This window comes from Gopherus evgoodei, chromosome 10 (assembly GCF_007399415.2).
Source record: "Gopherus evgoodei ecotype Sinaloan lineage chromosome 10, rGopEvg1_v1.p, whole genome shotgun sequence".
Lineage (NCBI taxonomy): Eukaryota > Metazoa > Chordata > Testudines > Testudinidae > Gopherus > Gopherus evgoodei.
In genome coordinates this window covers 83,707,592-83,727,917 of record NC_044331.1, presented here as the reverse complement: position 1 = coordinate 83,727,917, position 20,326 = coordinate 83,707,592, and the positions used below count along the sequence as shown (strand labels likewise).

At 46.0% G+C, this 20,326-nt stretch overlaps 1 protein-coding gene across 5 annotated transcripts in view; it reads right to left on the bottom strand.

Annotated features, from left to right (window-relative positions):
- Positions 1-20,326, bottom strand: part of PRKCB (protein kinase C beta) — a 254,791-nt gene that overhangs the window by 75,456 nt on the left and 159,009 nt on the right. For all 5 annotated transcript variants that reach the window (XR_004002305.1, XR_004002306.1, XM_030577510.1 and 2 more), the window contains 3 exons: positions 6,889-7,045; positions 6,363-6,497; positions 1,915-2,011 (listed from right to left, as the gene is read on the bottom strand). Coding sequence is in view for 3 of the 5 variants with exons in the window: in XM_030577510.1 (XP_030433370.1) it covers positions 1,915-2,011; positions 6,363-6,497; positions 6,889-7,045 (389 nt within the window). In the remaining 2 variants the exon portion in view is untranslated. The remainder of the gene's footprint in view (positions 1-1,914; positions 2,012-6,362; positions 6,498-6,888; positions 7,046-20,326) is intronic.

The window sequence follows — 20,326 nt, the reverse complement described above, 5'->3', positions numbered from 1 at the left end:
GTTGAGAATGAAATCGTAAAGCTGAGTTTATTATAAAGCTTTGTGTTTAAATAAGAAATATAAAAGCTGCCAACAATTAAAAGTCAAAAAACCCACAGCCTGACTGGATCACAGCTTCATGCCTACTGTAAATTATAGCTCCGTGGCTCTGGACTGAGTGCTCAGTAGCACACAGATCACTACAAATCAAAGCTATCCAAAATTTTACTTTGGTGCAATGCTTTTCTAGTTTAAATTGTAGCTAACATTATAGTATAAAGAATCCTGTGCGTACATCTCGCCTCCTCCAACAGCTTCTCCAATTGGTGGCTAAGCCACAGTTCCAAAAAAGCTAAAACCAAACACACACAGATCGCAGTCTTTTCAAATTAAAATACAATATTCTTGAGAAGTGAAAGGGTTAACTCATGCAATAAGTTAGAAATAACTCCTATCAGCATCAACTGTCGTCAGTGTATAGCTGTTACCCCCCACTACAACTTCATGCCCTAGTGAATGTGCATACTGGATCTATATCTTCTGCAGCCTTTCCATCTAAACTATGAAATAATCCACTGCAGTTGGTTCCACATATCTGCGCTGCTATTTTAAACACACAAAGGGCGTAGAAACACAGTGTCACCGAGTCTGCAGAGTCTAAATGTTTATGTTAAGATCAAACATGATTTGCAGTATGCTTTACTAATGATAACCTTTAATACCCCCTCAGGCCAAGTGCTCTTGTGAAGACAAATATTAGGACTCTTGGGCCCAAACAATAGATATTGGAAGCTCTCTTTGAAAAAACGTGCAGAATTTAATTAAAGGCTGTCAAGTTAAAATCCTATTGAGTGTCTTCAATGCCTAGTTAATATTCAGATGGGCTGCAGACTCAGATGGAGAAAATGCACATGTACAAATGTAGCTCCATAGCAGTCACTCATTGCTGACGCAAATTTCTGTCTAGGGCTCACCGCACAGCATCAGACACCGAGCTGGCGAAAATCGGCCTTGCTCCATGGACTTTGCTGGAGCTTTGCTGATCTACACCAGTTGCAGATCTGGCCTCAATCTCAATCATCAAAGGCTTGAATGTTGTGCACAAAACCTTCAACTCTGGAGTTTTGCTATTTGAAGACTGGGCAAATTGGGGCAAATTTTCTCATGTCATTAAATAAATGGCTGTTCAGTTCATTGCGGTGTCTTTTGCATGTCTGGAGTCCCAGGAAACAGGGTAAATAGAATGAATGCCTAGAACAGCAACGTTCCTTAGGGTTATTCCTTCCAACACATGTGTGTGCGTGTGCGTGTGCGTGCGCACACGTGTGTTCATGGACACAGGAAAAGTGGGCGAGGGGGTGTCAAATCTTTTATTAGACAAACTTCTCTTGGTGAGAGAAACAAGCTTTCCAAAACTTGCAAGCTTGTCTTTCTCACCAAAGTGTCCAATGAAAGATAATGCTTCACCCACCTTGTTTCTCTACAACACGACTGCACCAACACTGCATACACAGTAAAAGTGTGGCCTCCAAATATACCCATGAATTTAGTAAGCTTCTGCACTGATCACTTAATGCATCCAGGCAAAAAATACCTGGGAGGGTCAAGTCTCTGAAGTGATCTTTAGTTAAATGCAAAGAAATAACTTCACCCCACAAACCCAGTGCAGAGCTCAGGGTGGGATGAACACAGGCAGGCTACCCACGAAAGGGCACAAGAGTGAATGAAGCCCTGCCCAATGGCTACACAGGCAGGGAATGGGATGGGAAAGAGCATGGGGTTGGAGCAGAGCTTCCTTCCCTCCCTCCTTGGTGAGATGATGGCGGAGTGGAAATGCCCTTTACTGAGAATGACCTTTCACCCCAGGACTCCAGGCAGCCCACGTAGTACTGGCTATAAGGAAAGGTAGTGGGCGTCTGAGAAAACTCCATTCACCTCAAACTTCTGCCTGAGTTCCTCGTTTCCTTCTTCTCCCTCGGGGGGAACTGGGACGTTGAAGTATTCCCCCTCCTCCTGGCTCAGCAGTTTAAACCTAGATGGACAGAGCAAGAACAGCACGTAACTAAGACAGGCCTGGACCTCAGACACCAGTCACAGAATCACAGAACCGCAGGGTTAGAAGGGACCGCAAGGGTCATCTAATCTAACCTCCCTGCCACGATGCAGGATTTGTTGTGTCTAAACCATCCAAGACAGATGGCTCCAGCCTGTTTTTGGCTTGGCTGTTAAACACAACTGTCCTGCTCCATTCCCTTTTCCTTCTGCACCGATGAGTTGAATCCTTGAGGGGGCCATCTAGGGATCTGGGGCAAAAATCTGTCTGGGGATTGGTCCTGCTTTGAGCAGGGGGTTGGACTAGATACCTCCTGAGGTCCCTTCCAACCCTGATAGTCTGTGATTCTATGATTCGGTCTTTCAGTTGACTTCAGTGGGTTTTGAATCATGCCCACTCAACCAAGGCAGTGAAACTGGTGGTAGCACCAGTGGGAATGCCCCCCCCACAAAGATAGAGACTTTGGCATTGCTGACAGCCAGCCCAGCCGCCTATCGCCAGAGCAATCAGGGATGGCAGGGGCTAGTGCTGCTGTGATGGAAATATTGAGGGACCTGATGGTTGTTTCTGCTCCTGAGCTGCATAATCTGGGAACCAACGTTCCCTGTAAACTGAGTGGAGGAAGAGCAGGACATGGAGGGGCTAGAGCAGATGCTGCAGCACCTGAAGTCAGGCTGGGAAGCAGGCCAGAACCTAGGCGATCGGGCCAGGGCTAGGAGCAGCTAACCCAGCAGCTAGTGAGAGAGATGCAAATGGCCGGACCCTCCTTCCAAGCCTGGAGCCAGGTGCCCACCCACTCACGTCTCAGTAGCTCCCCATGCACATCACCCACCCTACTCCCCCTCCTATCGTCTGCAGCCCCACTCAAAGTGAGCTTCCACTGCCTCTGAGAACAGCCGTAGCCATGAAGCGTAAAGCAAAGATTTCCACGAGAATCAGGGAGGGGATGGAGAGCTTAGCCAGCAATTAACAGAAATCACGGAAACGTCATTCAGATCGGAGGTACTTTATTCAGCCCCGGGCAAAGCCTGGGCTCCCTCAGTGAATTCCTTTCCACAGCAGTCTGGCAGGGACCGTTATCGGCTGGATGTTATCTAGAGAGGCTTGTGTCTACAATGAATGAACAAAGTGGTATTTGCATAATACAGGGATGGCCTCTTCCTTTGAGCCTGCTTTCTCCATTAACTGCAGTTGTTGAGATATGAAATATGCATCAGAGCCTTCTCCCAGAGTTTATTCTAGCCAAACGCTGTGACAGGGAAAATTACTTAGATCTCCACTTACATGATTTTTAAAACTCAGTGAGAAACTCTGTATCGTGTTTTCCATTGCGCTAGGAGGGGGCGATGGCCTGATCCCAACTGAAGCGCACACATTCCTGCAGGAGACCATGACCCTTGGAGGGATTTGTAATTTAGTTTCCTTCCAGAGAGAGATACTGCCTCCATTTCAGGTATATATTAAGGGAGTGAGGCCGAGGGGCTCTGAACGTGGTTTCGGGAGATGGGATCTCTAATTCCTGATCTCATCGCCTACGTCCACACTACAGCTTTAAATCGATATTAGTAAAATCGATTTTACGCGTCCACACTAGGGCACATTACTTCGGTGGTGTGCGTCCATGGTCCCAGGGTACCATCGATTTCCGGAGTGGTGCACTCTGGGTAGCTCAGTAAAAGAATAGGACCAATAACTTCGATATCCGTCCACACTAACCCTAAATCGATTTAGTAATATCAATTTTAGGGTTACTCCTTTCGTTTAGCTGGAGTACAGAAATCGATTTTAAGACCCCTTAAAATCGATTTTAAGTGCCTTGTAGTGTGGACTGTTACAGCGTTAAATCGATTTAACGCTGTTTAAATCGATTTAACGCTGTAGTGTGGACCTGGCCATCGTTGCATGGAGCCTCTGTCTTTATGCTTTAGCTTCTCCAGCTGCACAATGGGGCTCGCAAGACCTGCCTTCCAGTGGAGCTCAGAGGCATCACTAACGTTTGCCAGGCACCAAGAGCTCCAAATGTGAGAGGCAGGGTATTGTTACGACTATTTCATTAGCAGAAACTCCTGCCAGGCAGGAGGTACTAATGTATCCAGACGTTCCATTGCAGAGCTGTGTGTTCCACTAGCGAGGTAAGTTACCCCAGCACCGAGCAGCACGCAGCCTAGCCGTGCACCTTCCTGGTGGGTTCTGGAGGGGCCATTCCTGGAGCTGCTCTGTACTTCTATCATGACACAGATACTTCTATCTGGAAACCCAGATTCTGGCGGTGGAAAAGGTGCAGTCCCACTCCTCAGTCTTAAACAGCGATGGACCTGCTTAATATTTACAAATGCCTTATCAGGCCTTCTTGACACTGACAAACACACCCCTCCCTCCCTCCCTCCAGGAGCTATTCTGAAGAGATCAAGTGGGAACCTGGACAAGATAATATAATTATAAGGCAAATGAGTGATGCGCAAGTGTATTTTTCTGGTAACTACCAGTTAAAAATAACAGATTACAGTTGTATGACATTTGTTGATTATTCTGTTTTCTAAATGTTCCTTCTCTAACTGCTCTTACACACTTTCCTCTCTATATCTGCAAGGCAGTTTCTTCAAGGAAAAAGTGGAGAATCCAGGGAAGCTTTCTGCCTCCCATAATAAGTGGTCCCGTCTGGTTTTTGCTTGCAAGACACATACAATACCCGTTTAAATTACTATACTTCACATGGTAAGGTAACATATCTCTCAAGCCTCAGTGACTACAAAAGGAAATTAAAATGGCATGAAACCTGCTGGGGAAGATAGCATGAAAATGAACAGACCCCATACAACATGATTTTTATGGACCTACTGTGTTCATCTTTCGTATGGTAACAAGTGACAATAATTACATGCTTTGGACAGGATTTCTTATTTCACTGAAAGAAACCTCTAATCATCATTTCACCTAGTCCAGAGGCTGCAGAAGCAACAGCCTCAGACATAATTCATGTTTCTTCTCTTCTCTCTCTCTTAACTAGCTACCACTCTGGCTTTTCTTTGCACTCACACTGTTACCAACACAAAGGCTCCTTGCTGGGTACGTGTAGCCAAGAGACTACTGTTAAAATCACCCTAGATTACATTTTTTCATGCTCCCTTGTAGCCCAATATATTTGAAGTTTTGAAACCTACATACTAACATGCAGGACAAATGCTGGAATTTGGGATTATGAATTAAATGTTGTATCATTCTGATGTTTGCCTAGACCAGGGGTGGCCAAACAGTGGCTTGCGAGCTGCATGCAGCTCTTTTTACAGTTAAAGTGCATCTCACGGAGCCCCCCCCCAACCTCCTGCTCATTCTCCACCTATCAGACTGGGGAGGGGGGCGCTCGGGGCTTCTGTCTTGTGGTAGGGTGGTGAGGTTAGGGGCTTCTGACAGAGATGATTGGTGCCTGCTGAAAGTGGAGGCATAATTTAAAGCTTTGTTTCCCCCTCCCATCAGCAGCCCCTCGTGTTAGCTCCTTGTGGGGAAGTAGCGGCAAAGAGCTGGGAGCTGCAGGGAGGGGCCTGCTGCTTTAGCTCCATGGGGAGAGGCAGCAGCAAACGCAGCTCCCAGCCATATGCCTCTCCTCACAGCCATAGCTGCCATGCAGGGAGTGGGCCTGGTGGCACCATGTGACCGAGTGGGGCCAGCAATCCTGGCAAAAATCGTGGTGGGGAAGAGATGAGGAAAAGTGACTGCATGTGCCCCCTACACACACCCAGGTGTCACCTCCGGCTTCTGCCCAGGAGGGAGAGGGGTCTTGGGGCTTCAACCCCACAGCCGTGCCTGCTGAGGTCAGGCTTCAGCCCCATGCAGAGCACCTGACAGGGCTGAAGCCCCGAGCCCCAGCAAGTGCACCCTGGCTCTCAAACTTCTGAAGATGGTTGTATGCGGCTCGGACAGTCAGTACGTTTGGCCACCCCTGGCCTGTGCAAATGAGAAACCCTCAGAGCTCGCAACCAGCCAGAGCCCAAACATGAAACACAACAATGTGTGACAAAAAAACACAATGAAGGGGGCACAGTTTAAGTAATCCAGTGAAGAAAATTCAAAATGTGACAGGAATTCCTCCCTTCACTACTCTTGTTCTAGGACCTCAGCTGCACGATGCTTTATTGTGGATGTAAATCACTGGCAGCAATCAGAGTGATGGGACACGTGGTGTGGAACACAGGGGACCTGGGTACTAAACTGGTTGCTTCAACAGTTTGCAAACCCTCCACACGATGACAGGTTGCCAGACCTTTTCCTACTGGGTACAAGGTGACACCGCTGTGTTCAGAGCTCTGCGGCTTTAGAGCAAACTGAGTCTTACCATCCATCAACGCCTGCTTTCTGCAGCTCAGAAATCCCAAACGACAAAGACCCCATGAAATCATTTCTGCTGGTCAGATCCCAGTCCCAAATCTCCACTGACAACCGTCTGTCTTTGTCCGACTCTTTCAGCTGACTGCAATTAAAGAGGGGAAGAAGCAAAATCTCTGTAGTGGCAGTTATCTCTGCAATTCCACATGCTTCGCGCGTGCGTTCAATAAATAAATGAATATGAAATGAAGTGATGGTCTTCAGCGACAATATGTTTCTTTAATGTTTAGTTTGCTGATAGCGCACATTTCAAATGGAGAATGTAAAGTTCTTTCATTGAAATGCAAGACTTTGATCAGTGCACAGAGCAAAAGTTAAAAGCATTTCCGAGACATTTATTATGACAGGAAAAAAGTTACTTCTCCATTGAATCAGCTGAATATTTCAGATAATTAAAGCCCAGCAAACACATTCACAATCATTCTGGAGATGAGAGGGTCTACTTTACAATATTAAATTTGTGTTACTCTACTTACAATTTAAAAGTCTCATTCCACTCAGGATTCAGAGAGCACTTTATAGTTTTGGTCTTCTGTTTGCTTTCACTTTTTGGGTCAGGGATTAGCTTAAGTTTCACATAAGGGTCTGACAAGCCATTAGGGTCCATAGGAACTAAGTTTCTGGCATCTCTTACTAGGGAAAAAAACAACAAGTAAATTCAATGTTAAAACTACAAAGATATCTGCAGCCCTATTCAGCTTCCTTAAAAATATTTCTGTCCCATACGCTTATGACATTGCATAACTGACTGACATTAAATTGAAATACTGACTGAAAACGGAGTTAATATGGACATTGATCATAATAGGAATGATTAATACAAAGTAAATACACATGTAATGGACATTCGACTCAAATGCAGGACTGTGAAGTTCCCTCTCTTCCTCCTGCTGGTTAAGAAGAAATGAACTGCTATCCCAGATCACACCAGCGGTCCATCTAATCCAGTATCTTGTCCCTAACAGGGGTGAGCTTCAGAAATGCTTCAGAGGAAGGTGTCAGAATCCTGCAGTAGCAGATGTGAGATAATATGCCAGCTCTCTAATAGTTAGAAATTGACCAAGGCCCTGAAGCACAAAAGGTTAACATCTCTTTTCAAAAATGTTGTTAGCATTAACTGTGGATATTCTTTTCATCCATATAAATGTATAATCCATATTCTTGGTCTCAATGACTTCATGTGGCAATGAGGTCCACATTCCAATTATACATTGTGTTTTGAAGGAAGGATTTCACTTTATTATTGTTACTTATACAGCAACCATAAGTGTGTTAAGTGTTTTAGCATAACACCCAGGAGTCAGGCGGGTCCAAGGGCAGCCCAGATCAGTAGTCAGAGTTCATACAAGAGGCCCAACAGCCAGGAGATGCAATCCAAGGGAAGGCAGGGCAAGGCTGCTGGCGGGGTCAGGTGAGGCAGCAAGGCAGTCAAGCAGCATCTGAGTAGCAACCAGCAGGCAACGGCTTGTTGCTCAGACAAGGCCAGATGGGAAGCAGGAAATGTATATATGGTTACCAGCCAGAGTCAAGCCCATAGGGCCAATCACGAAGCAGGTCGCGGAACTGCTGAAAGCTAGTCACCCAGGTCTATGAATTCCCTGATAACTCAATGAGTTGGTGTAGCACAATGGCCAAGGTTGCTTCCCAAGAATTTGGTGGGCCCAGGTTCAAGACTGGGGTCTGAGACCAGGGTCCTGATACCTAGACATAATGGGAGAGTTCCCTGCCAATAGTCTAAATAAAATGAACACGTAGGGAGAGATTTTCAACAGCGCATATGTGATTTATAAAAAGCAACAAACGTCTGTCAGCCTATACAGTGCCACAGGATTCTGTCACTTTTTACAGATCCAGACTAACACGGCTCCCCCTTTGATATGTGATTTATGAACACTAGTCCCATTCAAAACAATCAATGGAACAGCCCTAAATTAATTAAGGTTAGATTTATAAAGGTATTTAGGCATTGAGTGGGATCCACAAAACATAGGCACCCCCCATTTCCCATTGACTTCAGAGGGAGTTCATCACCTAACCTGATTAGGTACATTTGTAAACACTACCCGGTGCCTATAAGCATCTGGTGGAGCCTAAACACCTCAGGAAATCTGGCCCTTAGGCACTTTGAAAACTCTTTATTTTTGAGAAGAGAGAACTAAAAGCCGAGCATTGCAAACAGTAAAATAAAACAAAGAATGAGATCCAGGGTTCTTTTGTAAAAAGAGAACAACATTGATGTGAACTTAAATTTCCCTCGAAGAACAAGAGGATGAAGAAATAGGTTCAGGATATAGATGAGTGCCTGGGCAGCAAATGCCCTCCACTGTCCCAAGAAGGACAATGGAAAGAACAAAGTGATGACCATTGCAAGAGCAAATTAGACATTAGGGAAGTTTAATCAGGGTGGCAGATACTAACACAGGGCTCCTTTGTTGAGTCACTCTAGGTTCAGCTGCTAAAGCCCTGAATTCAGAGTCAGGATAATTACAATGAGTCATGCTGCAAGTGGGGCTAGAATATAAAAAGGGAAGTGGGAGCCTCTCCTTGGGCCAGAGAACATGAGAGAGCTACAGACTGGAGGGAAACTCAGAACAGCCCTGTTCTGGGAGGAAGGCTCAGCAGAGGTTTACATCGTGGTGGTGTTGAGTTCCACGAGTTATAAACACCGGTAATCGTAACCTGTCTAATCCCTGCATACGCTGGAAAAGGAACTGTGTTCCACAAACCCAGGGAGAGGGAAAGGACACAGCGAGTTTATCACAGGAGTTTTAAATATTTATCTGGAAAAAAAAAAAAAAAAAAAAAGCAAACCCCCAATAGGTGCCTGACTTGAGAGCATGGAGTCGACAGCGGGGGGTGTGTGGAAGGGGGGCAGTCAAACACCCACAACGCAGACACAGCAAGTCCCATGTCCTTTGACTTTCTTGGTAAACTCAGTGCTCAAGTCCATTTTGGGAGGACAGTCTTGGGAATCACAACAGGCTGGGACGTCATTTCTAAGCTTTACAGTTAGAACAGAACTGCAGCCTTTCTTGGGGAATCTGCGGCAGAACCACGGAGAGTGGTTACATAATTTCTGGAACCAGGCAATTTCCACGAGCTACTGGATTCAGAGCGAGGCGACATTTATCTATCCACAGAGCTTGGTGAGCATGGGCTAAAGATAATTTTAACTGAATTCAAAATGAATTAATCAGAGGAGATAAAGCAGGTGGGGGAGGGGAGATGTGCAGGAGACCTCAAGTGCTTCTAATTGGATTGCAGCATTATAAAATAAAATTAGGCTGGGGAAACAGATTAGATCATTCTATGTCGAAGAGTTGCCAAGCATTCAACGCACGATCTCATTTGTTCTCAGGCTGCCGGGCTGAGGAGAAGATATTCCAGATAAGAAGCCTCACCAGATGCTTTGAAGCACAGACAAGGGGTTAAAAATACGGAGGAGGATGTAGCTGCCCCTCTGCTGAAAGCTGAGGGAAAATGCCTCCTCTTCCAATCTACTGTAGCCACTGGATACAACCACTAGCAAGAGGCTCCATCAGGTGCTAAACTGGGGCGTGGGGGATGACAGTGAACGGGTTAATTTGAAAAGTCAGCTTGGCTAACCTACCTATTATGGAATCAAAGAAGAGGGCCTCAGAACTCTATGTGGAAAATCCTGGCCACGGATTTCAATGGAACCAGAATTTCACCCAGTATTCTGCCCTGAAGGAGTAATACCAACCAGGCCTGTTGTATGTGAATGCAGAGCATTAGGGATTACTTGTAAAGATCCAAGTCACTTTCAAATCTCTCCCTAGTCCTCTGGAAAGCCTTCTTAGTGCAGGACCGGGAGCCAGTTTGTTCTTCAAAGGGGATTACTGCTTTAAACTCTGCAATCTAGCTCCGTCCTCCTGAAACACAGCCCAATCTCCGGCTCCATGAAATCAAACTCATAGCTAAAAATCAAATCTCCATTTATAAACGAGCTCATTCATCAAACATGACACCTTCCACAGAAGCATGCGAGATACAGAAAGGCAAAGCTGCAAGGGAATAGCCTGCAATCCAGTCAAAGATATCTAGGCAGTATCACTGATTTTATAGCACTAAATATTCTTTAGAGTCAAAAGATGACCAAGCCATGTGGATCAAAGAACCTTCCTGCACCTTTGACAGAGGAAAGGACAGGACTGACTTCATTATGGACAGCCAGATAAGAAAAATATATAGTGAGCAAGGACCCACAGAGGATCAGGATACGTCAGGAACAGGTTGTCTCTCCTTACTGCAAGATTATGGGCCAAGAGTGCACACGTCAAGGCTCAAGAGTACAGCGGGGGCCATTCAACATTCACCAACAATATCTGAGACTGCGTAGTTATTTCCTGTTAAGTGGAAGGAAACACGGCGGGCACTGAAGATATTACAGTATAGTAACTCTTGGCAGATGCTGGCTAAGACAACCACTTTGTTTTCCCAAGGACACAAAGTATGGACGATTTCAGCCCTATCACAACCACAAGAAGCTCCCCTCCCTTAAAACGGTCTTCAAGCTATTAATTCAGAAAATACCAAAGTCCAACATCTGTATAAAAGATGCTACCAGATGTGTTTTGCTGATGATCCCTTTGCAGCAACTCCCAACCCGTGTGGGAGGATAAGCCATTGGAGAAAGAGGTCTTATTCCCAATCTTACCCTCCTTAGGGCCTGGGTAAGTATATAAAGAAATATTGGCATTATTTCCCTTTATACAGGAGTATTACGATGTCATTACCTAGTCTCTCTCTTTCCACATTTTTATCCAGCTGCATAAATGCTAAATGCTAATGAGATGAATAATCAAACAAAAAACACTTTTGTGCAAATTCAGGCACTCCTGTTCCACTTAATTTCTGTTGTTATGACAAACCCAGCCAGTACTCCACACAGGCAACCAGATGGAAAATGGTATTGGAAAATTTTTAAAAATCCAAATGGGTTGTTTTGGGTTGTTGTTTTATTCAACTCTGTAGATATCACAGTCTGGTATTTCAACACATGACAATTCTGCTGTATTATGTCCAATGATGACTTCTGGGACAGTTTGGGGAATGGAAGGGAAAAGGGACAGTAAAAAAATACAAGTAAAATTCTGCCCTTGAAAGTGCACCATCCTTTCACCTGTGTAAGGTCATTTCCAGGTAGATGGCTATGGGCTTGTCTACATATAAAAGTTAATCTACAATAAGGTAGGGTGAGAAATTAAAGCAGATTCGCTATTCCTGAGTAAGTCCACATGCTGACACTCTTATTCCAGAATAAGAATGACTTATTCTGAGTTAGGCCTGGTCTACACTACACAGTTAGGTCAGTGTCAAACAGCTTAGGTCTACCTAATTATGTCAGCGTACACACTACAGCCTTGCTCCCGCCCCTGTAAGTGCCTTGCTACACCAACATCAGAACCCCACCTTTGAGAGAGGTACAGGGCTTATGTCAGATGAGTTAGGGCTACCTAGTGTCTGTAGGACACTGTGTCCCTTACATCAGCGATCTTGTCAATTTCACAGTTCTGACTGACAAGAAAGCCAGGCAGTTAGAGCCCAGCTGCCCCCTGCTCCCTTGGAGAGCTGGGCAGCTGAACCCCACTCCTTACTGGGAGCCGGGGCGAGAAGCCCAGATGGCCAGAACCTGTTCCCGCCTGGGAATGGGGAGTGGAGAGGGGGGGACCCACCAGAAGCCTGTGGAGCAGCCAGACTCCCAGAAGGGAGCTGCCAGCGGAGCTTAGAGACCGGACTCTCAGATCCCCCCAGTGCCCCACCTAGATCAGTGGAAGCGCTCCCGGTGAGGATGCACACCACCAACCCCAGGAAAGTAGTGTGCACATGCACCAAAGCAGTAATTACTGCCGCTGCTATAAGTCAACCGAATGCAGGTCGACTCATGTTTCTAGTGCAGACATACTCTTAGCTTAATCCACTCCCAAGGAGGAATAAAGTAATTTGGAATAAAGGCACTCCCGTTCTGGAATAAGAGTGTTCACCCATGGATTTAATCAGGAATAGCCTTTTCAGAATAACTTCTCAATACACGAGCAGCAGCCCTTGAGGGGTGATTTCTCCTCTGTGCCGTCGGTAACAGTAAGTGAATCAAGCCTCAAAGAGCTCTCTAAAGAAGCTGTATGTGGCTCAGGAAGAGAGGTTAAATATCTGATCCAAGCTACCTTGGGATAGCTAAGGTTATAGACTGTTATATCATTGCAAAGGCTCTTGTCTGAACTACTGCCAGCTCCACAGCAGACCCTGCCATAGCCCACACATTTCAACAGGAGTGTACAATGGCTCCAGAGAACTGAAGTAATAGGGGACAATCTTTATTAATTTATGGTGACCTGGTGAGTATCTGTCTTTGATAACTGTGTGCACATCATAAACACGAACGTCTATGGAGTATTTAGCAATATAGAACAGGATCAGAATTTAATACAGGAGGAAGTTATTGATACCAGTGCCACATTCCCTTTATAATAGCTCACTGAGACACAAACAGCGTGACTTCATTTATTTTACAGCGTTCAGACAATTACTTTCATGTACCATTAAGTAAATTAATCATTTTGTTAAGCCAATACTAAAACCACCCCTGTGCCTCAGAAGATACACAGTAGCTATTCTGTGGCTTAATTTTGACTCTCAGTCAAAATCTTCTAGAGAAGGCTTTGTATCATCCACACAAAAATGGCTTGAGAACTGGAAATCTGCTATGTGAAATCTCTAAGTAATGAGTTTAATTTCCAAGGGTCATGAAAAGGCTGTGCACCAATACAACCAGAATGATTTCCCCTCTCCCTCCCACACCTCACCCGTACCTGAGGAGAAGAATACATATTTTCTCATCATTGTGATGTGCTTTTATCTTTTTTTTTTAAATAGAAAAAGCCTATTGTTACAACCACATTTTTGAATAATGAAACACAAAATGTATTAAAAAAAGAAAAATCCAAACCTAGGTCCCAACGAGCCATTATCTGACTAATAATACAAGTCTAAAGCAAGCTTTATTGTATTAGTAAATAAACATAAGTAATCCCGAAAGGCTGGTTCCTAAAATGAAAGCGTTTTGTATTAAAAGCCAAGCACAAAAACGTTACTGCCCATACAGCTACAAACAACTAAGAATCTCTTCTCCAAGACTTCTCTTGTCCAGCGCCTTTCCCATAACTGAATTCTTAATTTCTTGGTTAGTTTGATCTCTCTCTCTCTCTCTCTCTCTAACACACACACACACACCCCTACCTCAACCTCTGCCCATGGTTTTGACCCATTACTCTATTATTGGATAATTCAACCATGGTGTATTAAAAAAATTGCCAATAAATGCCCATCAAAATTTTGAGAGAGTGAGATGCCCCAGACAAGCTATCCACTGTGATCTGAAGCCGGTGGCAAAAGCGAGCTGTGCTCTGTGTAATGCAGTACAAGCACTAGAAAGCATATTTCAGGAAGTACAAACATTTCCAGCAAAGCATATCTGGCCACGTGGACTCAAAGTCCATTTGTTTTGCCTAGTATTGTTTCCTTCCTTGGCTAGAGAGGGTTACACAAGAAAACATCTGAGCGTATGTCTACACTACGAAATAAGGTCGAATTTATATGTTGGTTTTTTTAGAAATTGATTTTATACAGTCGATTGTGCGTGTCCCCACTTAAGACCATTAAGTTGGTGGAGTGCGTCCATAGTATGAGGCTAGTGTCGATTTTTGGAGCATTGCACTGTGGGTAGCTATAGTTCCCGCAGTCTCCGCCGTCCATTAGAATTCTGGATTGAGCTCCCAATGCCTGATGGGGCAAAAACATTGCCGAAGGTGGTTCTGGGTAAATGTCATCAGGCCCCCCCCCCCCCCCCCGTGAAAGCAACGGCAAAAAATAGTTTCTCGCCTTTTTTCCTGGGTTACCCATGCAGACAACATACCACGGCAAGCACGGAACCCGCTCAGCTCACCATCACCGTACGTCTCCTGGGTGCTGCCATTGGTACTGCATTGCTACACAGCAGCAGCTCATTGCCTTTTGGCAGCAGACGGTGCATTACGACTGGGAGCCATCGTCGTCGTCTCCTGGGCGCTCTTTTAGCCGACCTCAGTGAGGTCGGCCGGGGGCGCCTGGACATAAATGGGAGATGACGATGGCCAGCAGTCGTACTGCACCATCTTCTGGCAAGCAGCCAGGAGACGACAGCGGCTAGCAATTGTACTGCACTGTCTGCTGCCAGCCTAAGATGTATAAGAGAGATGGAGTGGATCAAAACAATAAAGAGACCAGATTTGTTTTGTATTCATTTGTTCCCCCGGAACCTCCATGAATAGTGGGGGGAGGGATAGCTCAGTGGTTTGAGCACTGGCCTGCTAAACCCAGCGCTGGGAGTTCAATCCTTGAGGGGGCCATTCTGTGTGACAATCCTGTAAGCCATGTCACCAGTTACCCCTCCCTCCATCAGAGCAACAGCAGACAATCATTTTGTGCCTTTTTTCAGCGCAGACACCACAGCACGGCAAGCATGGAGCCCGCTCAGATCACCGCCGCAATTATGAGTGCTATAACCACCACATTTATTATCCTGCAGTATATGCAGAACCAGAACCTGCAAAAGCAAAACCAGGTGAGGAGGCGATGGCAGCACGGTGACAAGAATGATGAGGACATGGACACAGACTTCTCTCAAAGTATAGGCCCCGGCAATGTGGGCATCATGGTGTTAATGTGGCAGGTTCATGCTGTGGAACGCCGATTCTGGGCCCGGGAAACAAGCACAGACTGGTGGGACCACATAGTGTTGCATGTCTGGGATGTTTCTCAGTGGCTGTGAAACTTTCGCATGCGTAAGGGCACTTTCATGGAACTTGGTGACTTGCTTTCCCCTGCCCTGAAGCGCAAGAATACCAAGATGAGAGCAGCCCTCACAGTTCACAAGTGAGTGGCGATAGCCCTGTGGAAGCTTGCAATGCCCGACAGCTATTGGTCAGTTGGGAATCAATCTGGAGTGGGAAAATCTACCCTGGGGGCTGCTGTGATCCAAGCAGCCAACGCAATCAAAGAGCTGCTGATATCAAGAGTAGTGACTCTGGGAAATGTGCAGGTCATAGTGGATGGCTTTGCTGCAATGGGATTCCCTAACTGTGGTGGGGCAACAGATGGAACCCATATCCCTATCTTGGCACCGGAGCACCAACCGAAAGAGGTACTCTTCAATGGTGCTGCAAGCACTGGTGGATCACAAAGGATGTTTCACCATCATCAACGTGGGATGGACGGGAAAGGTACATAACACTTGCATCTTCGGGAACTCTGGTCTGTTTCAAAAGCTGCAGCAAGGGAGTTTCTTCCCAGACCAGAAAATAACCAGTGGGGATGTTGAAATGCCTATAGTCATCCTTGGGGACCTAGCCTGCCCCTTAATGCCATGGCTCATGAAGCCGTGCACAGGTACCCTGGACAGTAGTCAGGAGCTGTTCAACTATAGGCTGAGCAAGCGCAGAGCGGTGGTAGAATGTGCATTTGGATGATTAAAAGCGCGCTGGTGCACGTTACTGACTTGGATAGACCTCCGTGAAACCTATATTCCCATTGTTATTACCGCTTGCTGTGCGCTCCACAATATCTGTGAGAGTAAGGGGGAGACATTTATGGCAGGGTGGGAGGTTGAGGCAAATCGCCTGGCCACTGATTATGCACACCCAGATATCAGGGTGGTTAGCAGAGTACAGGAGGGCACGGTGAGCATCAGAGAAGCTTTGAAAACCAGTTTCATGACTAGCCAGGCTACAGTGTGAAAGTTCTGTTTGTTTCTCCTTGATGATCCCCTGCCCTCTTGGTTCACTCTACTTTCCTGTAAGCTAACTACCCTCCTCTCCCCCCTTCAATCACCGCCTGCTGAGGCAATAAAGTTATCGTTGCTTCACATTCATGCATTCTTTATTAATTCATCACCCAAATAGGGTGATAACTGCCAAGGTAACCCGGGAGGGGCGGGGGAAGAGGGAAGGACAAGGCCACACCACACTTTAAAGCTTATTGAATGCTAGCTTTCTGTTGCTTGGGCAATCCCCTCGAGTGGAGTGGTTGGACGGCTGGAGGCCCCCCCACTGCATTCTTGGGCACCTGGGTGAGGAGGAAATGGAACTTGGGGAGGAGGGCGGGTGGTTACACAGGGACTGTAGCGGCAGTCTGTGCTCAAGCTGCCTTTCCTGAACCTCAAGCATACACCGGAGCATATCAGTTTGTTCCTCCAGTAGCCTCGGCATTGCCTCTTGACTTCTGTCACCAAACTGATGCCACCTATCATCTTCAGCCCGCCACTTATTATCTTCAGCCCGCCACCTGTTCTCATGTTCATATTGTGCTTTCTCAGACTCTGACATTGTCTGCCTCCATGCATTCTGCTGGGTTCTTTCAGTGTGGGAGAACTGCATGAGCTCAGAGAACATTTAATCGTGAATGCGTTTTTTTTCACCTTCTAATCTTCGCTAGCCTCTGGGAAGGAGAAGATAGTGTGAGCATTGAAACATTTGCAGCTGGTGGAGGAAAAAGAGAGAGAGTGGTAGTTAAAAAGACACATTTTAGAGAACAATGGATAGACTCTTTCACAGTAAACCTTGCTGTTAACATTACATAGCACATGTGCTTTCGGTACAAGGTCGCATTTTTCCTCTTATTGAGGGTATGACGGTTTGGTGTGAGAGATCTTTCATGCAGGGCCAGACAACAGAATTTGGCTTGCAGGCAGCCATGGTAAGACACAGTCTTTTGGTTTCTTTAGCCTTCATAACATGTGGGAACGGTTTCAAACAGCAGCGCCCCCATTTTTCATATCAAGCAGCCAATGGGTTGGCCATTTAAAATTGGATGGCCATTTAAAAGGAGGAGGGGCTGCGGTTTTCGGGTTAACGTGAAGCACAAACCCAACTAAACGCCCCCCCCACACACACACTTACTTCTCTGGGATGATTGCTTCACCCCTCCCTCCACTGCGTGACTAACAGCGGGGAACATTTCTGTTCAGCCACAGGCAAACAGCCCAGGAGGAATGGGCATCTCTGAATGTCCCCTTAATAAAATCACCCTATTTCAACCAGGTGACCAGGAATGATATCCTGAGGATAACAGAGAGATAAAGAAGGGATGTTGTTTGAATGCCAGCAAACACCGTGACCATACACTGCCGTGCTTTGTTATACAATGATTCCAGACTACGTGCTACTGGCCTGGTATGGTAAAGTGTCCTACCATGGAGGACAGAATAAGGCTGCCCTCCCCAGAAACCTTTTGCAAAGGCTTTGGGAGTACATCCAGGAGAGCTGTATGGAGATATCCCTGGAGGATTTCTGCTCAATCCCCAAACACTTTAACAGACTTTTCCAGTAGCTGTACTGGCCGTGAATGCCAGGGCAAATTAATCATTAAACACGGTTGCTTTTAAACTATTATAATATTTACAAAGGTACACTCACCAGAGACCGCCTGATAGGTCCAGGAAGCAGCCTTGGGTGGGTTCGGGGGTACTGACTCCGGGTCCAGGGTGAGAAACAGTTCCTGGCTGTCGGGGTAAACGGTTTCTCCGCTTCCTTGCTGTGAGCTATTTTCAACCTCCTCCTCATCTTCCTTGTCCCAAAAACCCGCATCCCTGTTGCGTGCTACTCCATTGACAGAGTCAAAGCACAGGGGTGGGGTAGTTGTAGGGGAACCCCCTAGAATGTCATGCAGCTCATCATAGAAGTGGTATGTCTGGGGCGCTAACCCAGAGCGACCGTTTGCCTCTCTGGTTTTTTGGTAGGCTTGCCTCAGCTCCTTAAGTTTCACGTGGCACTGCTTTGGGTTCCTGTTATAGCCTCTCTCCTTCATGCCCTTGGAGATTTTTTCAAATGTTTGTGCATTTCATCTTTTTGAACGGAGTTCTGATAGCATGGATTAGTCCCCCTATACAGCGATCAGATCCCATACCTTCTGTTTGGTCCATGCTGGGGCTCTTTCATGATTCTGGGACTCCATCATGGTCACCTCTGCTGATGAGATCTGCACTCACCTGCAGATCACCATGCTGGCCAAACAGGAAATGAGATTCAAAAGTTCGCAGGCCTTTTCCTATCTACCTGGCCAGTGCATCTGAGTTGAGAGTGTTGTCCAGAGTGGTCACAATGGAGCACTCTGGGATAGCTCCCAGAGGCCAATACCATCAAATTGTGTCCACACTACCCCAAATTTGACCTGGCAAGGTCAATTTCAATGCTAATTCCCTCGTCGGGGAAGGAGAACAGAAATCGATTTTAACAGCCCTTTAAGTCAAAAATAACGGCTTCGTCGTGTGGACGGGAGCAGGGTTAAATCGCTCTAACACTGCTAAATTCGACCTAAACTCGTAGTGTAGAGCAGGGCTTAGTCTCACGCCTACTTGTTGTAAGATCCTGTATTCTGGCACATGGGGCTTTTTACAGGCTAGGGGAAGGTTTATTTTGTGGGGGCATTAGCAACACATCACTGCTCTAATATTTATGACCATTGAAATCCTTGGGGTCCAGTCTGGTTCTGGATGCTGTTTATGGAAACAGTCACCCCACTAAGGTCTCATTCAGCTCTGTGCCAATCTTCAATCCCTCCTTCTTCGTTTTGCTCAGGACAGCACAAAACTGGCTGGTTTCATCTGTTAAACCCACAGGAGCAAGAGGTGATTATTTAGCATCCGAATGGCCGTCATAGATCAAGCAAACCCAAGTGCCCATGTGGTTCTGGATGCACCAGGGCCTGCATGGTCAGTCATTCCGCCCATCCTCACCATGCCAGGACTTTCTTTGAGCAGCAGCCTCTTCCCCCAGCTCAAAGGTTTGGAAAAAGTCATTCCTGAATCCAGAGTGATGTCAACACTGGTTACCACAGGAAAGTTCTTCCCATCACCCTCAATCTCCCTACAGTGGAGATGCACAGAAATACAAGAACCCCTCACATTTCCCGGGGGGAGGGATAGTTCAGTGGTTTACACATTGGCCTGCTAAACCCAGGGCTGCGAGTTCAGTTCTGGAAGGGCCATTCAGGGATCTGGGGCAAAAATCTGTCTGGGGATTGGTCCTGCTTTGAGCAGGGGGTTGGACTAGATACCTCCTGAGGTTCTTTCCAACCCTGATATTCTATGATTCCCTGGAATGCTTATGCTATTGTGTGTGCCTGTGCTGGCAATGTAGGGAATCTAACGCCCATCGTGACAAGCTCTCTTGCGCTTTAAATACAGCTAACTTCACCCATTTTTTCACTCAGCAGCCACAGGAAGGAAAAAAAGGCAAGCCATAGCGGATCAGACCAATGATGCACCCAGGGTGGTAGCTCACCATCAGCACTGGCCAACATAACACATTCTGGAGGCAGGCAAATAAAAACCCTGCATCATTTATCTGGGCCATTGTGCAATGCTTTAGGTGAGGGGCAAATAGAATTCCTGACCCTTGCAGTCAATCAATCAGTTGACGCTCGGAAGCATGAGATTTGATTACCCCGATGTCATTATCTCAGCATGCACAGCTAGAAATGTTATTAATGGAAATAAAATTATCAAGTCATTAAAAAAAATAGAAATCTCTGCATAACACTCCTCCTTTGACCTTAAATAACCTTCTAGTTCTTCAAGTAGGAATCAGCGACTTAGCTAAGGAGAAGTGATTTTAAAGAATCAATCTCTCTCTCTCTCACACATGCACAGTTATATCAAGACATACTATATAATCCCACTAGGACTGGCATAGAGTTCTCAGGCATGGCAGAGGAGAGACATGTTTTATGCTGGAAATGTATAGCGCTTCTTAGTTTATTAAATTCTATTACAAAGTATTTCTACCTCCCTCAAATTGGGACAGCTACATGCATCTTTAAGCAAAAACATTTTCAGTGCTAACAATTACCAATAAGAATATT